General features: G+C 41.4%; 2 protein-coding genes across 2 annotated transcripts in view; one reads left to right on the top strand and one right to left on the bottom strand.

Annotated features, from left to right (window-relative positions):
* The window catches only part of LMBR1 (limb development membrane protein 1), a 281,805-nt gene that overhangs the window by 96,416 nt on the left and 167,777 nt on the right, over positions 1 to 17,612 (bottom strand). The window lies entirely within an intron of this gene.
* On the top strand, positions 422 to 15,956 carry NOM1 (nucleolar protein with MIF4G domain 1). The gene is made up of 11 exons (XM_063125918.1): positions 422 to 1,490; positions 3,127 to 3,251; positions 4,405 to 4,600; positions 6,143 to 6,466; positions 8,097 to 8,207; positions 9,130 to 9,297; positions 10,047 to 10,168; positions 13,247 to 13,379; positions 14,662 to 14,793; positions 15,301 to 15,410; positions 15,695 to 15,956. Exons 1-11 carry the CDS (start codon positions 486 to 488, stop codon positions 15,870 to 15,872), a joined length of 2,604 nt encoding a protein of 867 aa, XP_062981988.1. The 5' UTR covers positions 422 to 485; the 3' UTR covers positions 15,873 to 15,956.

Raw genomic sequence — 17,612 nt, 5'->3', positions numbered from 1 at the left:
GAAAGGAGGACAGGGCATCTGTATCTTTAACAAGTCGTAGAGAAAAGGGAATTTCAGCAGGTGTCATCTGCATGCATGCAGCACCTGGAGAAATTCCCTCTTCATCACAACAGTGAAAGTTGCAGGAGCCCTGCCCTCTTTTGTATCTGGTCCCTCTAGTATAGTTACAGTTCCAATTCTGGGAACTGTAGGTTTCCGATAAAGGAACCTGAGCATTCCCACCCTAAGCCCTTCACGGAAGAAACTACAGCGTTCATTGAGAGGACGCGGCGCCTTGACCAGGTCGAGTCTCAATAGTTGTCCTTCTACAACTGTTGCTGTAACGTTGTGCCGGTTGTCCAGCAGATGACGCTGCTGCTGCTGCTGCTGTTCCAGCTTCTTCCGCCACTACTAGGCTGGTGAAACGCGACCTCGCTACGAGGCCTCTCCAAGATGGCGGCGCCCATGAGGACAAGGGCTTGAGGTTCGTGCAGTAGGCAATTGCTATGAAGCGGGCGGCGTCCTCCGCCTCAGCGCCTGGGAATGGCCGGGTCCAGAGTAGGAAACGAGGGCGGCGTCAACAGCAGCAAGCAGGGAACTTACAGAAACTCGGGTTGGCAGTACGGGAGTTTGTGGAGGGAGCGGCGGGACCCGAAGACCGTGGCGGCTCCTTGGCTCCTTCTGGGGTCCCGCGGCAGCCTCAGCCGGCGTTGAGCAGCCGGAGGAACCGCCGGGAGCTGAGGCGAGAGAAGCGCAAGTTGAAGCGGGGTCGGCGGCGACGGCTTCTGAACGGCAAGGAGGCGGCGACGGCGGCAGTGGAGGTGAAAACTCCTGGACCCGCCCGCCCGTCTTTGGCAGCCGCCGCTGGAAAGAAGAAGAAGCCGCCGCCAGTACTACTATCGCAGGCCCCTGAGCAAGGGAAGCGTCTCCCCACCGCCGAAGTTCGGAGAGAGCGACCTGGAGGCCCGGCGCCCTCAGCTGCAGCCCTGGCGCGCAAAAAAGCCCTGCTGGCGGCCAACGAGGCGGAGGAGCGGGAGATCCGGCGGCTGGAAAGGCAGCTGGGGTTCAACAAGCGTCGAAAGAAGAAGCAGCAAGGAACGGGGGAGGCCGCGGCCCTGCCTCAAAGCTTTGCCAAGGACGGGCTGGGATACGTGTTGGGAGCTTTGGAGTCAGGGGTTTCCTTCGCCGGCCTGTACGAGAGCAGCGAGGAAGAGGAGGGAAGAGGAGGAAGGGGGTCGGAGGAGGAAGAAGAACAGGGATCAGGCCTGACAGATGAGGGAGAGGAGATGAATGTAGAGAAAGAGGAAGAAGAGGACTTGTCTACAGGAGAAGAGATGGATATGGAGGAAGAGGAGGAAGAGGATTTGGCTATGGGAGAAGAGGCAAGAAGCTCAGAAGACTCCAGTGTGGAAGGAGAAGGTGAAAATGAAGAGGGAGAAGACACATCCCATGGCATCAGAAGCACAGAGGCTGGTGCAAAAGAACCCGCACCTCCCAGAGACAAGGAAGAGGTTTGTATGAAGGCTTCCAAGGTCTTGTTAAGGCAGTCTTTCCTACCATGGCCAATGGTCAGGTAGTCCCAAAGCTGGAGTCTAAAGGACTCCAGCTTGGGGAAGGCTGGCCAGAGTAAACAAGTTTTCAGGGCCTTCCTAAAAACCTGCAAACATGGGGCTAGGTGGACCCTTGATGGCAAAGCATTCCAGAAATGTTGGCCCACTGCAGAGAAATGCCTCTTCTTGTACTCACCCACCTAATTGCTCACATTACACAACAAAGAACCCTGGGGGAGCGTAAGAGCCATACTGGATCAGGCCAAGGGACTATCTAGTCCAGTGTTGTATTAACATAGTGGTCAGCTATCTTCCTGTAGGAAAGTCTCAGTGGCCAACCATCTCCCTGTGGGAAAGCAATAGCACCTTCCCAGTCAAGTTACTGGTGTACATAGACATACCACCTCTGAAACTGCATTAGCATTGATGGCCTTATACTCCGTAAATTTAAGCCCCTTTTAAAGCCATCCAAATTGGTGGCTATCGCTACATCTTGTGGTAGCAAACTGCACAGACTTAACTTTGTGCTGTGTTAACTATCCTGAATCTCTCACCAATCAGCTTCATGGGATGACGAGAAAGGAGAAAAATGTCTCTCTTGCCACACCATATAATTTTGTCGAACTCTATAACATTGCCCCTTATTCGTGTTTTTTCTAAGCTAAACATTCCCAGATCCTGTAACCTTTCATCCTAGGGGAGTTGCTCCAGCCTCTCATTTTGGTTGTGTTTTTCCAGGTCAACAATATCCTTTTTAAAACTGTGATAATTAGGACTGTACACAGTATTCCAAGTGTGGTTGTATAAGGTCAGCATGATATCTGCAGTTTTATTTTTTATTTCTTTTATAATTATCCATAACATGGAATGTGCCTTTTTTTTTTACAGTAGTCGCACACTGGGTTGACATTTTTACTGAGCTGTCCGCTATAACCCCAAGATCTCTTTCTTGGTCAGTCATCACCGGCTCAGATCCTATCAGCATAGATGTAAAGTTAGGGAGAGTTGCCCCAGTGTGCGTAATTTTCTGCTTGCTTACATTGAATTGTATTTGCCATTTTGATGCCCATACTCCCAGTTTGGAGATATCCTATTGGAGCCCTTCATAATTACTTTTTGTTTTAAACACCCTAAATAATTGGGTGTCATCGATAAACTTGGCCACCTCACTCTTACTCCTAATTTCAGATCATTTATGAGCAAGTTAAAAAGCACTTGTCCCAATACAGAACCTTGTGGGACCCCACACTTTACATTCCTCCATTGCAAGCATCAGCAGCAAATCTCTGCTCCCTAATCAGTGTGCCTGTCAAATGTACATACATTTTCAAATTTGCATGTGTCACATTCACCATTTATAGTTTTTTATGCACCTAACAGGATAAATATATGTTATAGAATTAGCGATTACATAATATATATCACTTGTTGCCCATATGATGATTTTTAAAGTGTATGTGCAAAAGCTTGCATGGCTGATACTGTAGTACAATATGCACAATAGGAGCTTTCCCATTTACAATTACTTAAGATTGGAATATTCAATAAGTTATGAACTTATTTAATAAAACTTATTTGCTTTTTTGTCTTTGTTTAGAATCATTACCAAGGTGCTACAAAGTATGTTCCCCCTCAGATGCGAAAGTCTGAAGAGACTCTAGATGCCAAAAAAAGGGAAGAATTAGAAAGATTGAAGAAAACAGTGAAAGGTCTAATTAACAGGTAGTACTGAAATTGTATTAACTATTTTTTTCTCATCCAAGGAAGTACTTCTAATTTCCATGCTGCATTTTGATTTGTGGCTCCTTCATTGACTTTTCAAGTTAAATTGGATGGCTTGTCAATTTTTCCCAAGCTGTTGTATAGGTTGTGCTAGATTTTGGTTTAAAACATGGTGGTTTCAGTTACAGTGTGGTAGCTTACCTTCTGGTATGCTGGATCATCAATCTTGAGAAAAACTGCCGTTATCTCCAGAACATTTCTATTAGAATTGATCCCGAGAGGGTAGCCATGTTAGTGTATTGCAGTAAAAACAACAAAGAATCTTGTGGCACTTTAAAGACTGATGTATTTATTCTACCATAAGCTTTTATGAACTATAATCCACTTCATCAGAGGCATGAAATATTATGGAGAGTTTCAGGTTTATATTGAAACTCCATAGTTGTAAATAGTGAGGTAAGTAGGCAATTCAGTGCAGAAAGTGACAATTGGTTACTAACAGTGTTCATTCACAGTTGTTGCTGATAATACAAACATCCTGGCACTATGTAACATGTAGTGTTAATTCTTCTACCACATCCCCTAACACCCTATATACTGTATATAAACCTGAAACTCCATAATATGACATAAATCTGATGAAGTGAGCTATAGTCTATAAGCTTATGCCAGGATAGGTTCGTTAGTCTTTAAGGGGCCACAAGACTCTTTGGCCATAGCTAGACCTAAGGTTTATCCCTGGATCGTCCAGGGGTCAAACCTGTTCATCTAGGTGGCACACAGGGGATCCGGCGCTCAGGCAGGGGTGAACCCTGGATGATCCCAGGATAAACCTTAGGTCTAGCTGTGGCCTTTGTTGTTTTTATTAAAAGTGATGGAGGTTCTCTAAAGTTTGGAATTAGAAACTTCTGTGTTAGCTGCATGCAGCATAAGGTTGTTTATTCTAAATGTTTCATAGATACAGGTTTCATCTCTTGCGACCAGTGTTAAAAAATTATGGATTACAATAGGGAAGGTCCAAAGATGCTCCCTACCATAACGTTATTACATTCATGAACATACATTTTACAGTGGAGGTGTTGTTTAATATAATGAAGCAAAACGTTAAAGCAAACCTTTTAACTTGATTTCTCTATGATTTGTTTCTCACTAGGTTGAGTGAACCAAACTTAGCCTCTATAAGTGGGCAGCTGGAGGAGCTGTACATGACAAACAGCAGGAAAGATATGAATGAAACATTAACGAATATTCTTATCAGTGCTTGCGTTACAGCATCAGCAATGCCTTCCAGACTGGTGATGGAGCACGTCCTTCTGGTTAGCGTCCTTCATCGGACAGTGGGAATTGAGGTAATTTTACTTTTCTGGTTCTTTTACTTCCTAAGTGTTGACTGGCACAGCAGTGTAGCTGACTTTCAAGTACAGGGATGCCAAGCCTGTGGACTCCAGACACTGTTGGACAGTAACTCCTATCATCCCTGAGCATTGGCCATGCTGGCTGGGACTGATGGGAGTTGGAGTTCAAAAACATCTGAACGGCCATAAATTCCCAACACAGCAGCTAATCTGATGCCTCTTGAAAGCCCGAAAGCAGTGTATGAAGGCAATAGCCATCCTGTGCTCTTGCTCCGCTGTATCAAATCCAGTAACTGGTATTCCATGGCATACTGCTGCTGAAGCTGGTGGTTCCATTTGGCTGTTATGCCTAAAACACTCTGATAGACCTATCCTCCATACTTTGGCCTATTCCTCTTCATCTAATCCAACGGTGGGCAATTTGTGGACCCCTGGATTTTGGAGGCCTACAATCCCATCATAAGAACATAAGAAGAGCCATACTGATGGGAGTTGTAAAACAAAACATCTCGAAAGCCACAAATTGCCCATCCAATCTAATCTAAGTCAGAGGCCATTCCTTTTGGTTTACAGGTAAATAGCCTGGTTTGTCCAACTGCTTTCCAAATTGGACCAGAGGGAAAATATACCTGATTTTCTAGTACAAGGCTAAGGAACCTGTGGTCCTCCAGTTGTTGCTGTACTCCAAATCTCATTATCCCTGGCCATTGGCCATATTTGCTAGGGCTGATGGGGTGTGAAGTCTAACAACATCTAGAGGACCCCAGGTTCACCACCCCTATTTTAGTAAGTCTTTCATTTTTAGGTGCCAATTAGGTACTAATGGTAGTTCTACAACATTTTGGTAATTATGGGGTTTATGGTACTTTTAGTCTTATTTAAGCAGCAACATCCTGGGTGCTGTTTAGCAGAATGGTGGGATGTAAATGTAAATATTATTTTAAAATATTCATTAATTAGGGTCACAAGGTTTTAAAAAGCCAAGGATCTTGGCATGTTGTCTGGAGAGAAAAGGCGCTTTCTCCTTCAAATTGTACTGTAAAGCGCAACTCTGGCCAATTTATTCAATCACGGCTTAATTTTATAAACTGTCCTGCCTGTGCCCTGTATACATGAGTACCGCCAACCATAATATTCTAAAACTGTTTTCATAAATGATGTTTAAGTGGGTTTTTGTGCTTCGTCACCCCTATGTGTGAATCATATTAAAAAGCTACATTTGTCGTAAAGGGGATGGCTCCGTTTTGATTAACGTTTGCAAGTGAAGCATTCCAGACTAAAAGCCATTCGAATAATGCTTGTGAAATACTCTTGACTTGACTGAAAACTGTCTGTGCAAAGCTAGCCTAATGCAGTGGTTAGTAATATGCTAGCACAGCAGCCAATATGCTCCATATTATACCTTCAAAATTGCTGGTCAGCACGTTTTAGGACCACAACATTAGTTATGAATTGTGTGATTTCTTTTTTAAAGCGCTAAACTGTCAGCAGCTCATTGATCATTTTGTGTGTGTGTATGTGTGTTAACTATTCTAGGTTGGTGCTCACTTTTTGGAAACTGTGGTGAGGAAATTTGATGAAGTCTACAAAAGCGAAGCTGAAGGGAAAGAATGTGAGAACCTGCTTACCTTAATTGCTCATTTGTATAACTTTTATGTAGTGCATTCATTGCTGATCTTTGACATCTTGAAGAAGCTTGTTAGCACTTTTTCTGAAAAGGATATTGAACTCATTCTGATGCTGCTGAAAAATGTGGGCTTTTCCTTGAGGAAAGATGATGCTCTGGCGCTGAAGGAACTTATCACTGAGGCCCAGAAAAAAGCGAATGCCGTAGGGAAGCAATTCCAGGACCAGTCAAGGGTATGGATGCATTTTTTAAAATATCTTTTTTGGACAACTTTCTTAACAAAAGTAGGATTTGACAGGAGCTTCTATAGAGCTGCATTTTCCTAATAAAACTTGCATTATGATATGATAGGAGGGGTGCAGTTCCCTGAGGGCTGATTGGACCTTACAATTGTGCCTTTGAGCTGTCACATGGTTGGTGTATGGGGAACAGTAGCATAATAGAGTATTACTGTTTAAACAAGAAGAATGGAGTGTTGGGACCACAGTTCTGGCCCCTCCCAGAGCGTAGATGATGTAAAGATACCACACATGATGCGTGCTACTGACTGGAAGTATGGAACACAATAGACATCTGATTATAAATACTCGGCTCTTAAAATATGTAGCTCACATTATCTCAGTAATCCTTAAAACAGTCCTATAAGGTAGATCAGCATTATTATTTTCATCCTTCAGGTAAAGGGCTAAAGCTAAGGACTTGCTTAAGCTACCTAGGGAGTTCATGGCAGAGGTGCGATTTGAATTCAGGTCTTCCTCATTCACAGATCTTAGCCTCTGTCCCTGCCTTTCCCAATGCAATGCATGCTGGCATTGCAGCAACCGCGGAGAGCATCCACGGGGCCCTGCTTCTTTCCAGCAACGTGATGTGGAGGTCAGGAGATAGAGAGGACACATGGAGGCACATAGAGAGAATGGAGTGCTAGGGAGAGGAGGGCACAGAGAGAAGGCGTGTACATGCATGCACGCACACACACACAAGACTAATCCGTTTGAATTTGCATATTTTTTACAAAACTACCCTCAAATCATAGATCACATCTGAACTGCAAAAATAATTGTTCTGGCACTTTCCATTGCCGCCATGGTACAAAAACAACGAGCCGAGGAAAAGATACTTACATGTTCTCATGATTTTAAGAAGGGATCCCCCAAAGCCACCTTCAAATCATAGGTCACTTCTGTGTCCACAGATGGGATCTGTGATTTGATAGTAGTTTGGATCAGTGTTTGTGATCCAAGAAAGCAGTACTGGCAAGCAGCAGATCTATAACGTTTACTGTGCTGTCTCGAGGCAGCACTTAGTTTGATGGTGGGTTGTGAGGCCAAGGGGACCCAATGCAAAATTCATGTAGATTCATGCTGACCCAATTTATGTATTTGATCTGGCTGGCTATTCTCCTAAGCAGCCATTTCATGACTGGCCATGCCCCTCAAAGCAGTCATTTTGTAGTTGTGCCCACTACTGTTTTCCAAAGTTCCAGTCCAAAATGGTTGCAGACCCCTACATTGTACTCTTGGTGATGACACTGTCATATATTGCATCAAAATAAGATTTAGACACATGTTAAGGTAATATAGGTAACCTGTCCATCCAGATCTGTGCCACAATATTTGGATTTTACCTACAGACTTAATCATTCCCTGGAAAACCTATAAAATGAAGCTTTTTAAATATGTCTGAAGAAGAAACATGACTTCCATAAATCAGTCAAAATGTGATTTTGTTTGGCAGGTTTTAATACCAATCTTAGAGATTAGTATAAAATAGTATTTTGGCTGTAGTCCAATTTTCATCTTTGTGCTGGAGATCTTTGCTGTTTTGGATATTGGGGCAATAATACGGACTTGTCTTTTTCAAAAGGTTTGCTTCATGTTGGAAACTATGCTGGCACTAAAAAATAATGACATGAGGAAAATCCCTGGTTATGATCCTGAGCCTGTTGAGAAATTACGAAAGCTGCTGAGGACACTGGTAATGTACATGGGGGGAAAACATACCTTGCTATATTTCTTTCTGACTGCTACATTCTGAATCAAATCTGAGCATTAGTAAATACTGCTATTAACATAATGGACTTTTGGGAGCTTCCTACATAGCATAATTGACTTCCCTCATGAAGCAAGATTTGGTTTGTAGAAAGAGAATTGGCTACTGCATTTGCCATGTGTTCAAAATGAGGTCCCCAAGAGCACCTTGAGTTCAAGTAAACCATAATTTAGGTTTTCTAGTTATTATTATTATTATTTATTTATTTATTTATTTATTTATTTATTTATATAGCACCATCAATGTACATGGTGCTGTACAGATAACACAGTAAATAGCAAGACCCTGCCGCATAGGCTTACAATCTAATAAGTTGTAGTAAACAATAAAGAGGGAAGGAGAATGCAAACAGGCACAGGGAAGTGTAAACAGGCGCCGGGTAGGGTGAAGCTAACAGTATAGAGTCAGAACAAACTCAATATTTGAAGGCTATAGGGAAAAGAAAAGTTTTTAGCTGAGTTTTAAAAGCAGTGATTGAGTTTGTCGTTCTCAAGTGTTCTGGAAGAGCGTTCCAGGCGTAAGGGGCAGCAGAAGAAAAAGGACGAAGCCGAGTAAGGGAAGTGGAGGTCCTTGGGCAGGCGAGAAGCATGGCATCAGAGGAGCGGAGAGCACGAGCGGGGCAATAGTGTGAGATGAGAGAGGAGAGATAGGCAGGAGCTAGACCGTGAAGAGCTTTGAAGGTCAGCAGGAGAAGTTTATATTGGATTCTGGAGTGAATTGGAAGCCAATGAAGAGATTTCAGAAGTGGAGTGACCTTGATGGTAGAGAGTCCAATGATGTTGACCCATACTAGGGTATAAAACCTTTATTAAAAATCACCTACCGGAATACACTTCTTTTCTATTAGATTCACAGCAGCAGTTCTGGAAAAGAAGTTCAGCTTCGTGTGTCATTGGAATCTCTCCTCAGTGCTGATCAGGTCGGCCGTTGGTGGATTGTTGGATCATCTTGGAGTGGAGCTCCAATGATTGACAGCACGAGCAACAAGATTCAAGAAATACTACCTGTAGGAAAGGTAACTGCGAGAAGCATTATTGATCCCAGCCTGGTGCCTTTCTAGCACTGTGATTTTAATGTTCCCCCAAAGAGCACTCTTACCACTGGAATTTCTCCCTTATCAACATAAATGAGGGTTGTTTTAGTTTTCCTTTTCTTAAGAGTGTGTATTCCTTTCAGAATCTGTTCAAGGATGAAATTGAGCCAACCACCCCTATAATCTAATACTGGCAGAAGGGGGAATGGTAGTGCCCCCAAATCTCTTTGCCTTCCCTACAGGTATGAATATTTATCTACAAACTGCTGGGTTCCTGTCCCAGCCTTCACAGTAGTCACCAACAAATCTGATGTCTGAACACACCATTAGTGATGTACTTGAGGGGCCAAATGATATGTTGTGTTGCTCATAACTGGTCACTTTTATTCTGAAGAAAAAGTCTCAGAGCCAATCTGAATGCAGGGGCATGTCAGTTCTTTGCTAAAGATCACACACATCTAATTACTTACTTGCACCTGAAGGTACTGCTTATTGCAAACAGACTCTCAGCAGACTAACCTACCTCACAGGGTTGTTGTGAGGATAAAAAACAGAGATGAGGAGGACCAAGTAAGCTACCTTAGATTCCTTGTAAGAGGACAAAAGGTGGGATATAAATGCAACAATAAATAATACAATTTGTATTTATGTAGCTTATCCATCACAGACATATTTTATGACTATTAATAGCTAGTAAAGTGTTTAATACGTAATCTTGTTCTCCCTTTCAGGTGAGTTCAAAGATTCTGGAGCTTGCTCGTAAGCAGAGAATGAACACAGACATCAGGAGGAATATATTTTGCATCTTGATGACTAGTGAAGATTTTTTGGATGCCTTCGAAAAACTTTTAAAGTAAGTAGGAACAAAACCACTCTTTGGATGCAAAATAACTTGCCCCTGAATAAACTTATACAATTTTTTGTGAACCGCCCAGAGAGCTTCGGCTATTGGGCAGTATAAAAATGTAATAAATAAATAAAGTATGTCCAGAAGTTTATGTCTTAGCAATAGCAAATCTACACTCTGCTTGGTGCAAAGGAATTGTGAAACAGAAACAGGTGGAAATACTCTAAAAGATGCAGTCCTTTGAATGTTTACTCTGAAGTAAAATATCCAGTGGACCTTACTTCCAGGTTAAGTGTGTTATGGATTGCAACCTAAAATAAAATCCCATTTTAAGAGAGGAGCATGCTGTATGGAAAGAGGAAATAATTTTTGGCGAATTTAGCCATGTAATTACAGTGCATAGGTCTGTCACTATGGTTTGCTTATAGTTTTGCTTGATGGAAGTAAAAAAACAAACACCTTAATGTTCCTATAATGGCTGTGGATGTTCTCCTGAATGGACAATCTATTTGTCAGGAGTGTGATTTGAGACTAGGGCTCTGCAGGAAGGAGAGAGAAAGAGAAAGAGTTTGGATTTGGAGAACTGAGCTTTATCTGGTGTTAACTACGCTGAGGCTGCCCCAACTCCTCACTGGGTATTTGATGGAGCAGCAACAGACTTGCTGCCTGCCAAAGTAGTTACTGCTTGCTTCCGGGAAGCTTTGCTTGTAGACATGAAAATCAGGGAGGGGGAGAAGAAAGTAGGTCTGGAACTACTGGTAGATCTCTGGGTGATTTACAGTATATCGGCAAGGGTTCTGATTCAGAATAGTTTAACAATAGCAAGGAAGAATGCAAGGAAAATCTAAAAGGAAAAACACCCTGCCATGGTTGGCCTTGAGTCATTATGTATCTCCCAGCTTCAGTGTTCCTTGCCTGTGAAGTCATTGCCTTTGATCAGCTCTTTATGCAGCTTGGCTACCCAATGTTAGAATCCCTGTCCTATAGAAACTCTGCAGATTTGTGTATGCAGTTCATCCCAGTCTATGGCTCAGAAGACAACTGATTCCACTCTCTTGAACATCTGTCTCCTCCCTACTCCCTACCCTCTATTTTGCACCTGGTTCTGGTTGGTGGACCTTGGAATTTGGATAAGAAAAGAAAAAGCGGGCAGGGAGTGCATAACACTACTGGACGGAATTATGGGCAGCTGTTTCCTTTGAAACAAACTGGGAGTAATGGAAATTGAGCTGGGCCTAATCTACACCAAGCAGGATATAGCACTATGAAAGCAGTATACAATATGTGTCAATGGGCCCGAACAGTTGGCAATGCACTTGAATACCGCTATAAAGCAGTAGTGTGGCTCCTTCATATACCGCTTTATATACCGCTTTCATAGTGCAGTATCCTGCTTGGTGTAGATTAGACCCTGAAAAGGACAGTACTCCTAAAGGAAATGTAAGGCAATCCGGAAAGCATAGAGCAGCCTTCCCGAACTCACGCTAAGTGGAGGAGATGGGAACTGTAGTCCAACAGACCTAGAGGCACCAAGTTAGGGAACATAGGCTAGACCGTGTCTGTGTAACCCCAATCAAAGAAAACCCCAAAAGGGAAGCATTAAAAGTGAATACCCGGGGTCATTTCTGTATTCACTTGTTATTTGGACTTGGTAAATGGATATCATGCTTGAGAGGGTATTCAGGAGCAGGCCTTCTGATTTATTGTAAAATTTTGTTACCAACCAGCCCCCAACCATAGTATCTTAAATTAGCCACTTACTTGTATGAAAGTATGCTTAACGTAAATAACCCTGCATGCACAAATGTAACAGGAGGTCCCATAGTGTTAGATGCGAAACTCTATTAAAATGCATTGTTACATACAAATTCAAAATAATGGAAAGTTGGGCCTTAACAGTACAACATAAGGTTACAGGCCATGGCCATACAGGTCTGATCAAAAGTCCATCCACCCCAGTATTTTGTTTAACAAATACTTCATAAGGAATGTAAGCAGAAATAAGTGTTTTGACATATCCACTCATCCACCTCTGTTCATTCCCAGCACCTAAATCTAGAAATTAGTTGCATTACTTTGACCTTCCTTGCTAATAACTTTTTCAGGCGCCATCAGTGGCATTCTTTGTTACAAATAGCACATTGTTGTTCCATTGACTTCACTGAAATGTGGCTCACGTTTCACACTTAAGTTAAAGTGAAACATTTATCTGCATTTTAGCAAAATCAGGCCATCATAGGCAGGCTATCCGTCTCGGACTTAGAATCCATAGATGAAAGCCTCATCTTGAAAGGATGCAAATTTTGTGCTTGACACTCTCTGCATTATAATATTAAGCATTTTTCATTTTAATTGGCTTTAGTGCTGCCAAGTGTTTGACAGACCTGGAAGCTAAATCAGACTTATTTGACATATCAGGTACAGCATAAGTTAAGTCTGTTCTCTGCCAGCATGTCTTAATCTTCCTCTATCTGGTCCAGCTCTATGAGCAAGAAGTAGTCCTGCCAGACTTTCTGCTGAGACAGCCAGTGGGGAACTCATTAATGCTGATTATATTTTTGTAATTAGGTTGGTTGAGATTCCCAACACTCTCAATTAGGAGTTAGACAAACTTAGAGGATTGTTCTTTTTAGTCATCCTAACTTCTTGATTATAGAGTACAGATGATAGAGTCAATTTAGTAACCTGGAGACCAAAAGGATTCCCCGCTGCCCAATGCTTTTGAATGCCACAGCATTTGAAGGCACCTGGATTTCCCTCCCTACCCATTTTAATACTCTTTATCAAATTAGTAATTATTTCACAACTATATACTGAGCAAAGAACACAGTTCCAAACACTTTGTTTTCCAGAAGTGCATAATAGGTCTCGCACCCATACATTTTTATTAACAAAAATGCGCTATATTTAAGCCTAAAAACATTTTGGCCTAAAGAAAATTACTTGATGCCTAATGGATTGAGCTCAGGTCAAGAGGGAATTAACTATGGGTGGTACTTGGGTTGGCAGTGAATCTTTATTTTATGGTCATTCAGCCTAAAAATTCAAGAAATGGGTTTTACATACTGGCTATTGATGTTTTAGGCTTAGGCTTAAAGATCAGCAGGAGAGAGAGATTGTCCATGTCCTCATAGATTGTTGCCTGCAAGAGAAGACTTATAACCCCTTCTACGCACATTTGTCTGCCAAGTTCTGTGAATATGAAAGGCGATTCCAGGTAAGCAAACAACTTTTCCTTCTTTTCACTGGTTGTACCATTTGAATCAAGAGATTTCTGGGAATAAAAGTGGTATTATCAAATACAAATAAAATGTAAATATGTTGTTGTTAAGTACAGCGCTTATGTGGAGAACGTGTTTCAGAAGGAAAAAAGCCTTTAATTCTTTCATATTAGGTGGGTGATCACACGTGAGAGGGCTTTCTCTGCAGTGGCCCCACACCTTTGAAACAATCTGCCATCGGAAGTCCGCCATGCACTGTCCTTGCAGGCTTTTAAGAAGGCCTTGAAAACATACTATTTTGTACCGTTGTTGCTGGTTTTATTGTTGGCTTTTAATTGCTATTTTATTGTGTCCATGTGTTTATTGCTTTTAATATTTTAACTGTTTTTATGTATTTTCTTGTTGTAAGCCACCTTGCAAGGGCTTCTGCCCTTGAAAGGTGGCCAATAAATATTTTAAATAAATAAAGCCAAAAAAGCATGAGAGGAACTACATAGGACAGTGGGAGAGCACATACTTTGTATTGGGAAGGTTCCGGATTCAGTCCCCAGCATCTCCTAGATAATCTCTCTCTCTCCCCCCTCTCTCCTTTTACACACAGTTTCTTGAAGCTACTCAGAGGAAGGGAGAGACTGAAGGATGCCAGTAGGAGGAATCATTATTTTGCTGGTGCACTTTGGTCTGATTCTGCCTTTCCCTTCTGAGAAATGGAATGGAATTCTAAACTAGGCACTACTATGGAATGGATTTTTCCTCTTTGGTGCCTTCTAATCACTCTTATTTTCTTGTCAGGAATCTGGATGAGAATATAACTGGTGATGGACTTGTATCAGAGTGAGAACAAGTCCTCTAACTGGGAAAGCTTGGTCTGTCTGTTCTCTCCTTCCTTCTGGGGAGACCAAGCAGGAAGGGAAAACAAAACTCCACTGGTAGATAAAGAGAGATCTCTCTGCTGCACTCTCCAATCTTCCATTCCAGGCTACGGTGGATCTTGGTTGTAGGTTTCTTGAGATTGGGGGGGGGGGGATTTGACCTTCCTCTCAAGTGGCTTGCTTCTAGTAGTTTCCAACCAGAGCCGTAAGACATCATTTGACATCTGTATGATAAATAAATAAAAAAAATAAAAAAAAATCTCTTAGCATGTCATAATGTGCTGCATCTCACTTGTAATGGTGGAACAAGTCTGTAACAGCTTCATAAAGATTATAGTTCCTGAGAACATGCTTTAATATTTAATAACAGCTTTTTCTGTTTTTCTTTTTTGTTGTTGTTGTTTAGATGACATTCCAGTTCAGTATGTGGGACAAAATCAGAGATCTGGGAAATCTATCCTCTACTGCATTCTCTAATGTAGTTAATCTCTTGGCTCATCTGTTAAAGACTAAATCGCTCTCTCTTACTGTTTTCAAGGTAAGCAGAACTCATTTTAATGTATTTTTACATCTCTTGTTAACCTTATGCATAATAGATTTGTGCTTTGCTGTGTAACTTCACATAACAAACAAGGCAAAAGTAAATGGTTATTCATATATAGAGGGGGGAAACATGATTTTCCCATTTTTGCATCAATATCCATTAGGGTATTACATAGACTTTTACAGTATAATGGCTTTTAAACAAGTCACTGCTGAATATTTCATGTTTCATCATTCCTCCCCCACCCCCCATTTTGTTAATTGGCATGTTTGTGAGACAGGTGTCTTTTTGTGTTAGAGCCACTATTAAGCTTTAGTTCTCATTGGATATTCAGAAAGATGATGTTAGTTTTTGGAATTACTACTAACTTTTCTTTTAGGAGCAGTATACAGGTGATTTATGTAGTATTAATAACATTATTCTTTTAGAAACAGCATATAAGTTTGACAGTATCTTAAGTGTTTTTCTCTAAGCCTTGGCATTTCATTGCTCTTTAACTAGGTAATTGAATTCAGTGAATTAGACAAGCCAAAAGTCCACTTCTTACGACAAGTGTTATCTGCACTGCTTCTAAAAACAGACTCAGAAGAACTCAACCACATCTTTGGAAAGTAAGTCCTCCCAGGGGTTCATAATTGATTGATTTACAACATTTTGTATACCACTTCACATCTGGAGCAGTGAACAATGAGAGCCAATTAAACTGTGGCTGTTCAACCAAGGAAAGCTTTCTAGAGTCTAATGGCTTAACCAGCCTACTATGCAATGCTCCAGAACCTTTTGTAAACCTCTGTCCTGTTCACCCGATCATACTTTTTCAATAACGCTGTAAGATTGCCCTAAACAAAATGTTGCATTGTTTGAATTCTCAGCTCAGTGTATTTTTTTCCCCCAGATTGGCTGACAACCCCAAGCTGGGAATGCTACATGAAGGCTTGAAGCTTTTCCTCACCCACTTCATGCTGAAGAATATTCAATCTCACAAAAGTGTTGAAGAAGCCAGTTTGCTAAAAGAGAGAGTTGAACAAATAACTAGGACTTTGAAAGCAAAAGAATCAAGATTAAAGCTATAGAGTCAAGTTATCAGACCTACTTGCGTGGAAAACGCAGACAGTTCAAAGCACCAGTGTTGAATTTGGTGGTCCTTAATAAACTGGGGGGGAAATCATGTTCTGAACAATTCCTTCACAAGCAGATGGACTTGGATTAGGTTTGAAACTCAAACCCACTTGTATTTATTTTAAAAAGTTATGCACAAATGAATAGTGATACTTTTACATAATAATTCTTTTATATTCTGTTAAACAAAACAAAATCACCAGTGAAACCTGCATAATCTGTGCAGTGTATTTTTTTAAAATAAACTTTTGTGATATTGGTACCCTGAGACTTTAATGTAGTGTTGAACCTCTGTCAAAACCACTTTCAAAGTTATAACTGTATGAGTGAAGGGTTTGACGCATCCGTATACAGCATTAATGTAATTTCTTTATTTCTCACTCCTTTCTATTTCTTCAACTCTAATATCTCCTTATATCTTTATTTTTCTTAATTCATTCTGCTAAAGTTTTGATAGTTAATGTAAACAGTGCTTAGGATGTCTCTCTTGTACTTTCCCCCAGTGGTAACTTCTTTTACAGTTAATTCAGTATTAATCACGCTACAGGACTATGACAGAATATTGAAATCCAGTGCAGAAATGTATAACCCACTCCCAAATTCTTCAGACGTTTTTTCTTGAAAGACCCATTCCACGTGATCATATGCTTTTTGTGTATCCAGGAAGACTACTGCTTCCTCCATTTATTGATTTTCATTTTCAGTTTTCTTCCTGGTTTAATTTAGCTTCCAGATTCTTTCTTCTTTCCAACTTTTCTTCATACTTGTGTAATCTCTTCCTAATATTCTGTCCTCAAATCCTTTTTCTTTCCCTAATCTTTTGAGCATTTCTATCCCCAAATGTCAACTCTTTAGCAAAAAAATCTTCTTCTGGAGTTATTTACCAGGCCCTTCCACTTGAATTCAACTACGTAGAATCTTTCCTTAGAACCATATTGGAAAAGTAGTCACTCCCATACATCTATAGGTAAAGATATTCTAATGCAGACTTCCCCAACATGGTATCCCAACTCCCATCAGGCCCAGGCAGCATGGTCAATGGTCAAGAGTTGTAGTCCAAAACATCTGAAAGGCACCCTTTTGGGGAAGTCTACATTGGTTTACAAATATATATTAGATAAAAATACACATCCATTAAGATTAACAACCAATAAAAAAAGTACTTCTGTGGCACATTCCACTGTATGTCCCTTTAAACCTACAGCATCCTCAACCCACATAGCTAGCCTCACTTGCAGAATTCCTGGCAGTTTTAAATACACAATCTAAGAGCTGTCGCTAGCATATTCTCTTTTTTAATTAATATCTTTCTAGCCTCATCTAGCTCCAAAAGGTGATAAGAATGCCTTCCTGCCTATGACTGGACCGGTTTTTCTTGTGTTGCCTGGGTACCATAGCTAAATATACTAAAATTGCAATCCCCCGCCCCGTTCCAGGAGCACGGAGCTGTATTGCAGTGGGGGTCTGGATGATCCCACCCACCCATCCAGCTTTCTGCAGGCCAAGTGCTGTCAAGGGATAGGGCTAAATGCCCTGATGTTATTTGCTTCCCTGCATTTGCCTGATGCATCTTCAAGAAAATTCACTGTTTGCCAGCTTCACCCATTGAGGGAGAGTGGCATGCAGTGAAGCTGCCCCAATTGAGCTGCCAACTGGGGAAGGGGGCTCCAGCTGCTGGCTCAACTGGGCCTGTA

This window comes from Elgaria multicarinata, chromosome 1, assembly GCF_023053635.1.
Source record: "Elgaria multicarinata webbii isolate HBS135686 ecotype San Diego chromosome 1, rElgMul1.1.pri, whole genome shotgun sequence".
In the NCBI taxonomy this organism is placed as follows: domain Eukaryota; kingdom Metazoa; phylum Chordata; class Lepidosauria; order Squamata; family Anguidae; genus Elgaria; species Elgaria multicarinata.
The sequence above is the reverse complement of the archived record's forward strand: the minus strand, read 5'-3'. Positions and strand labels throughout refer to the sequence as shown.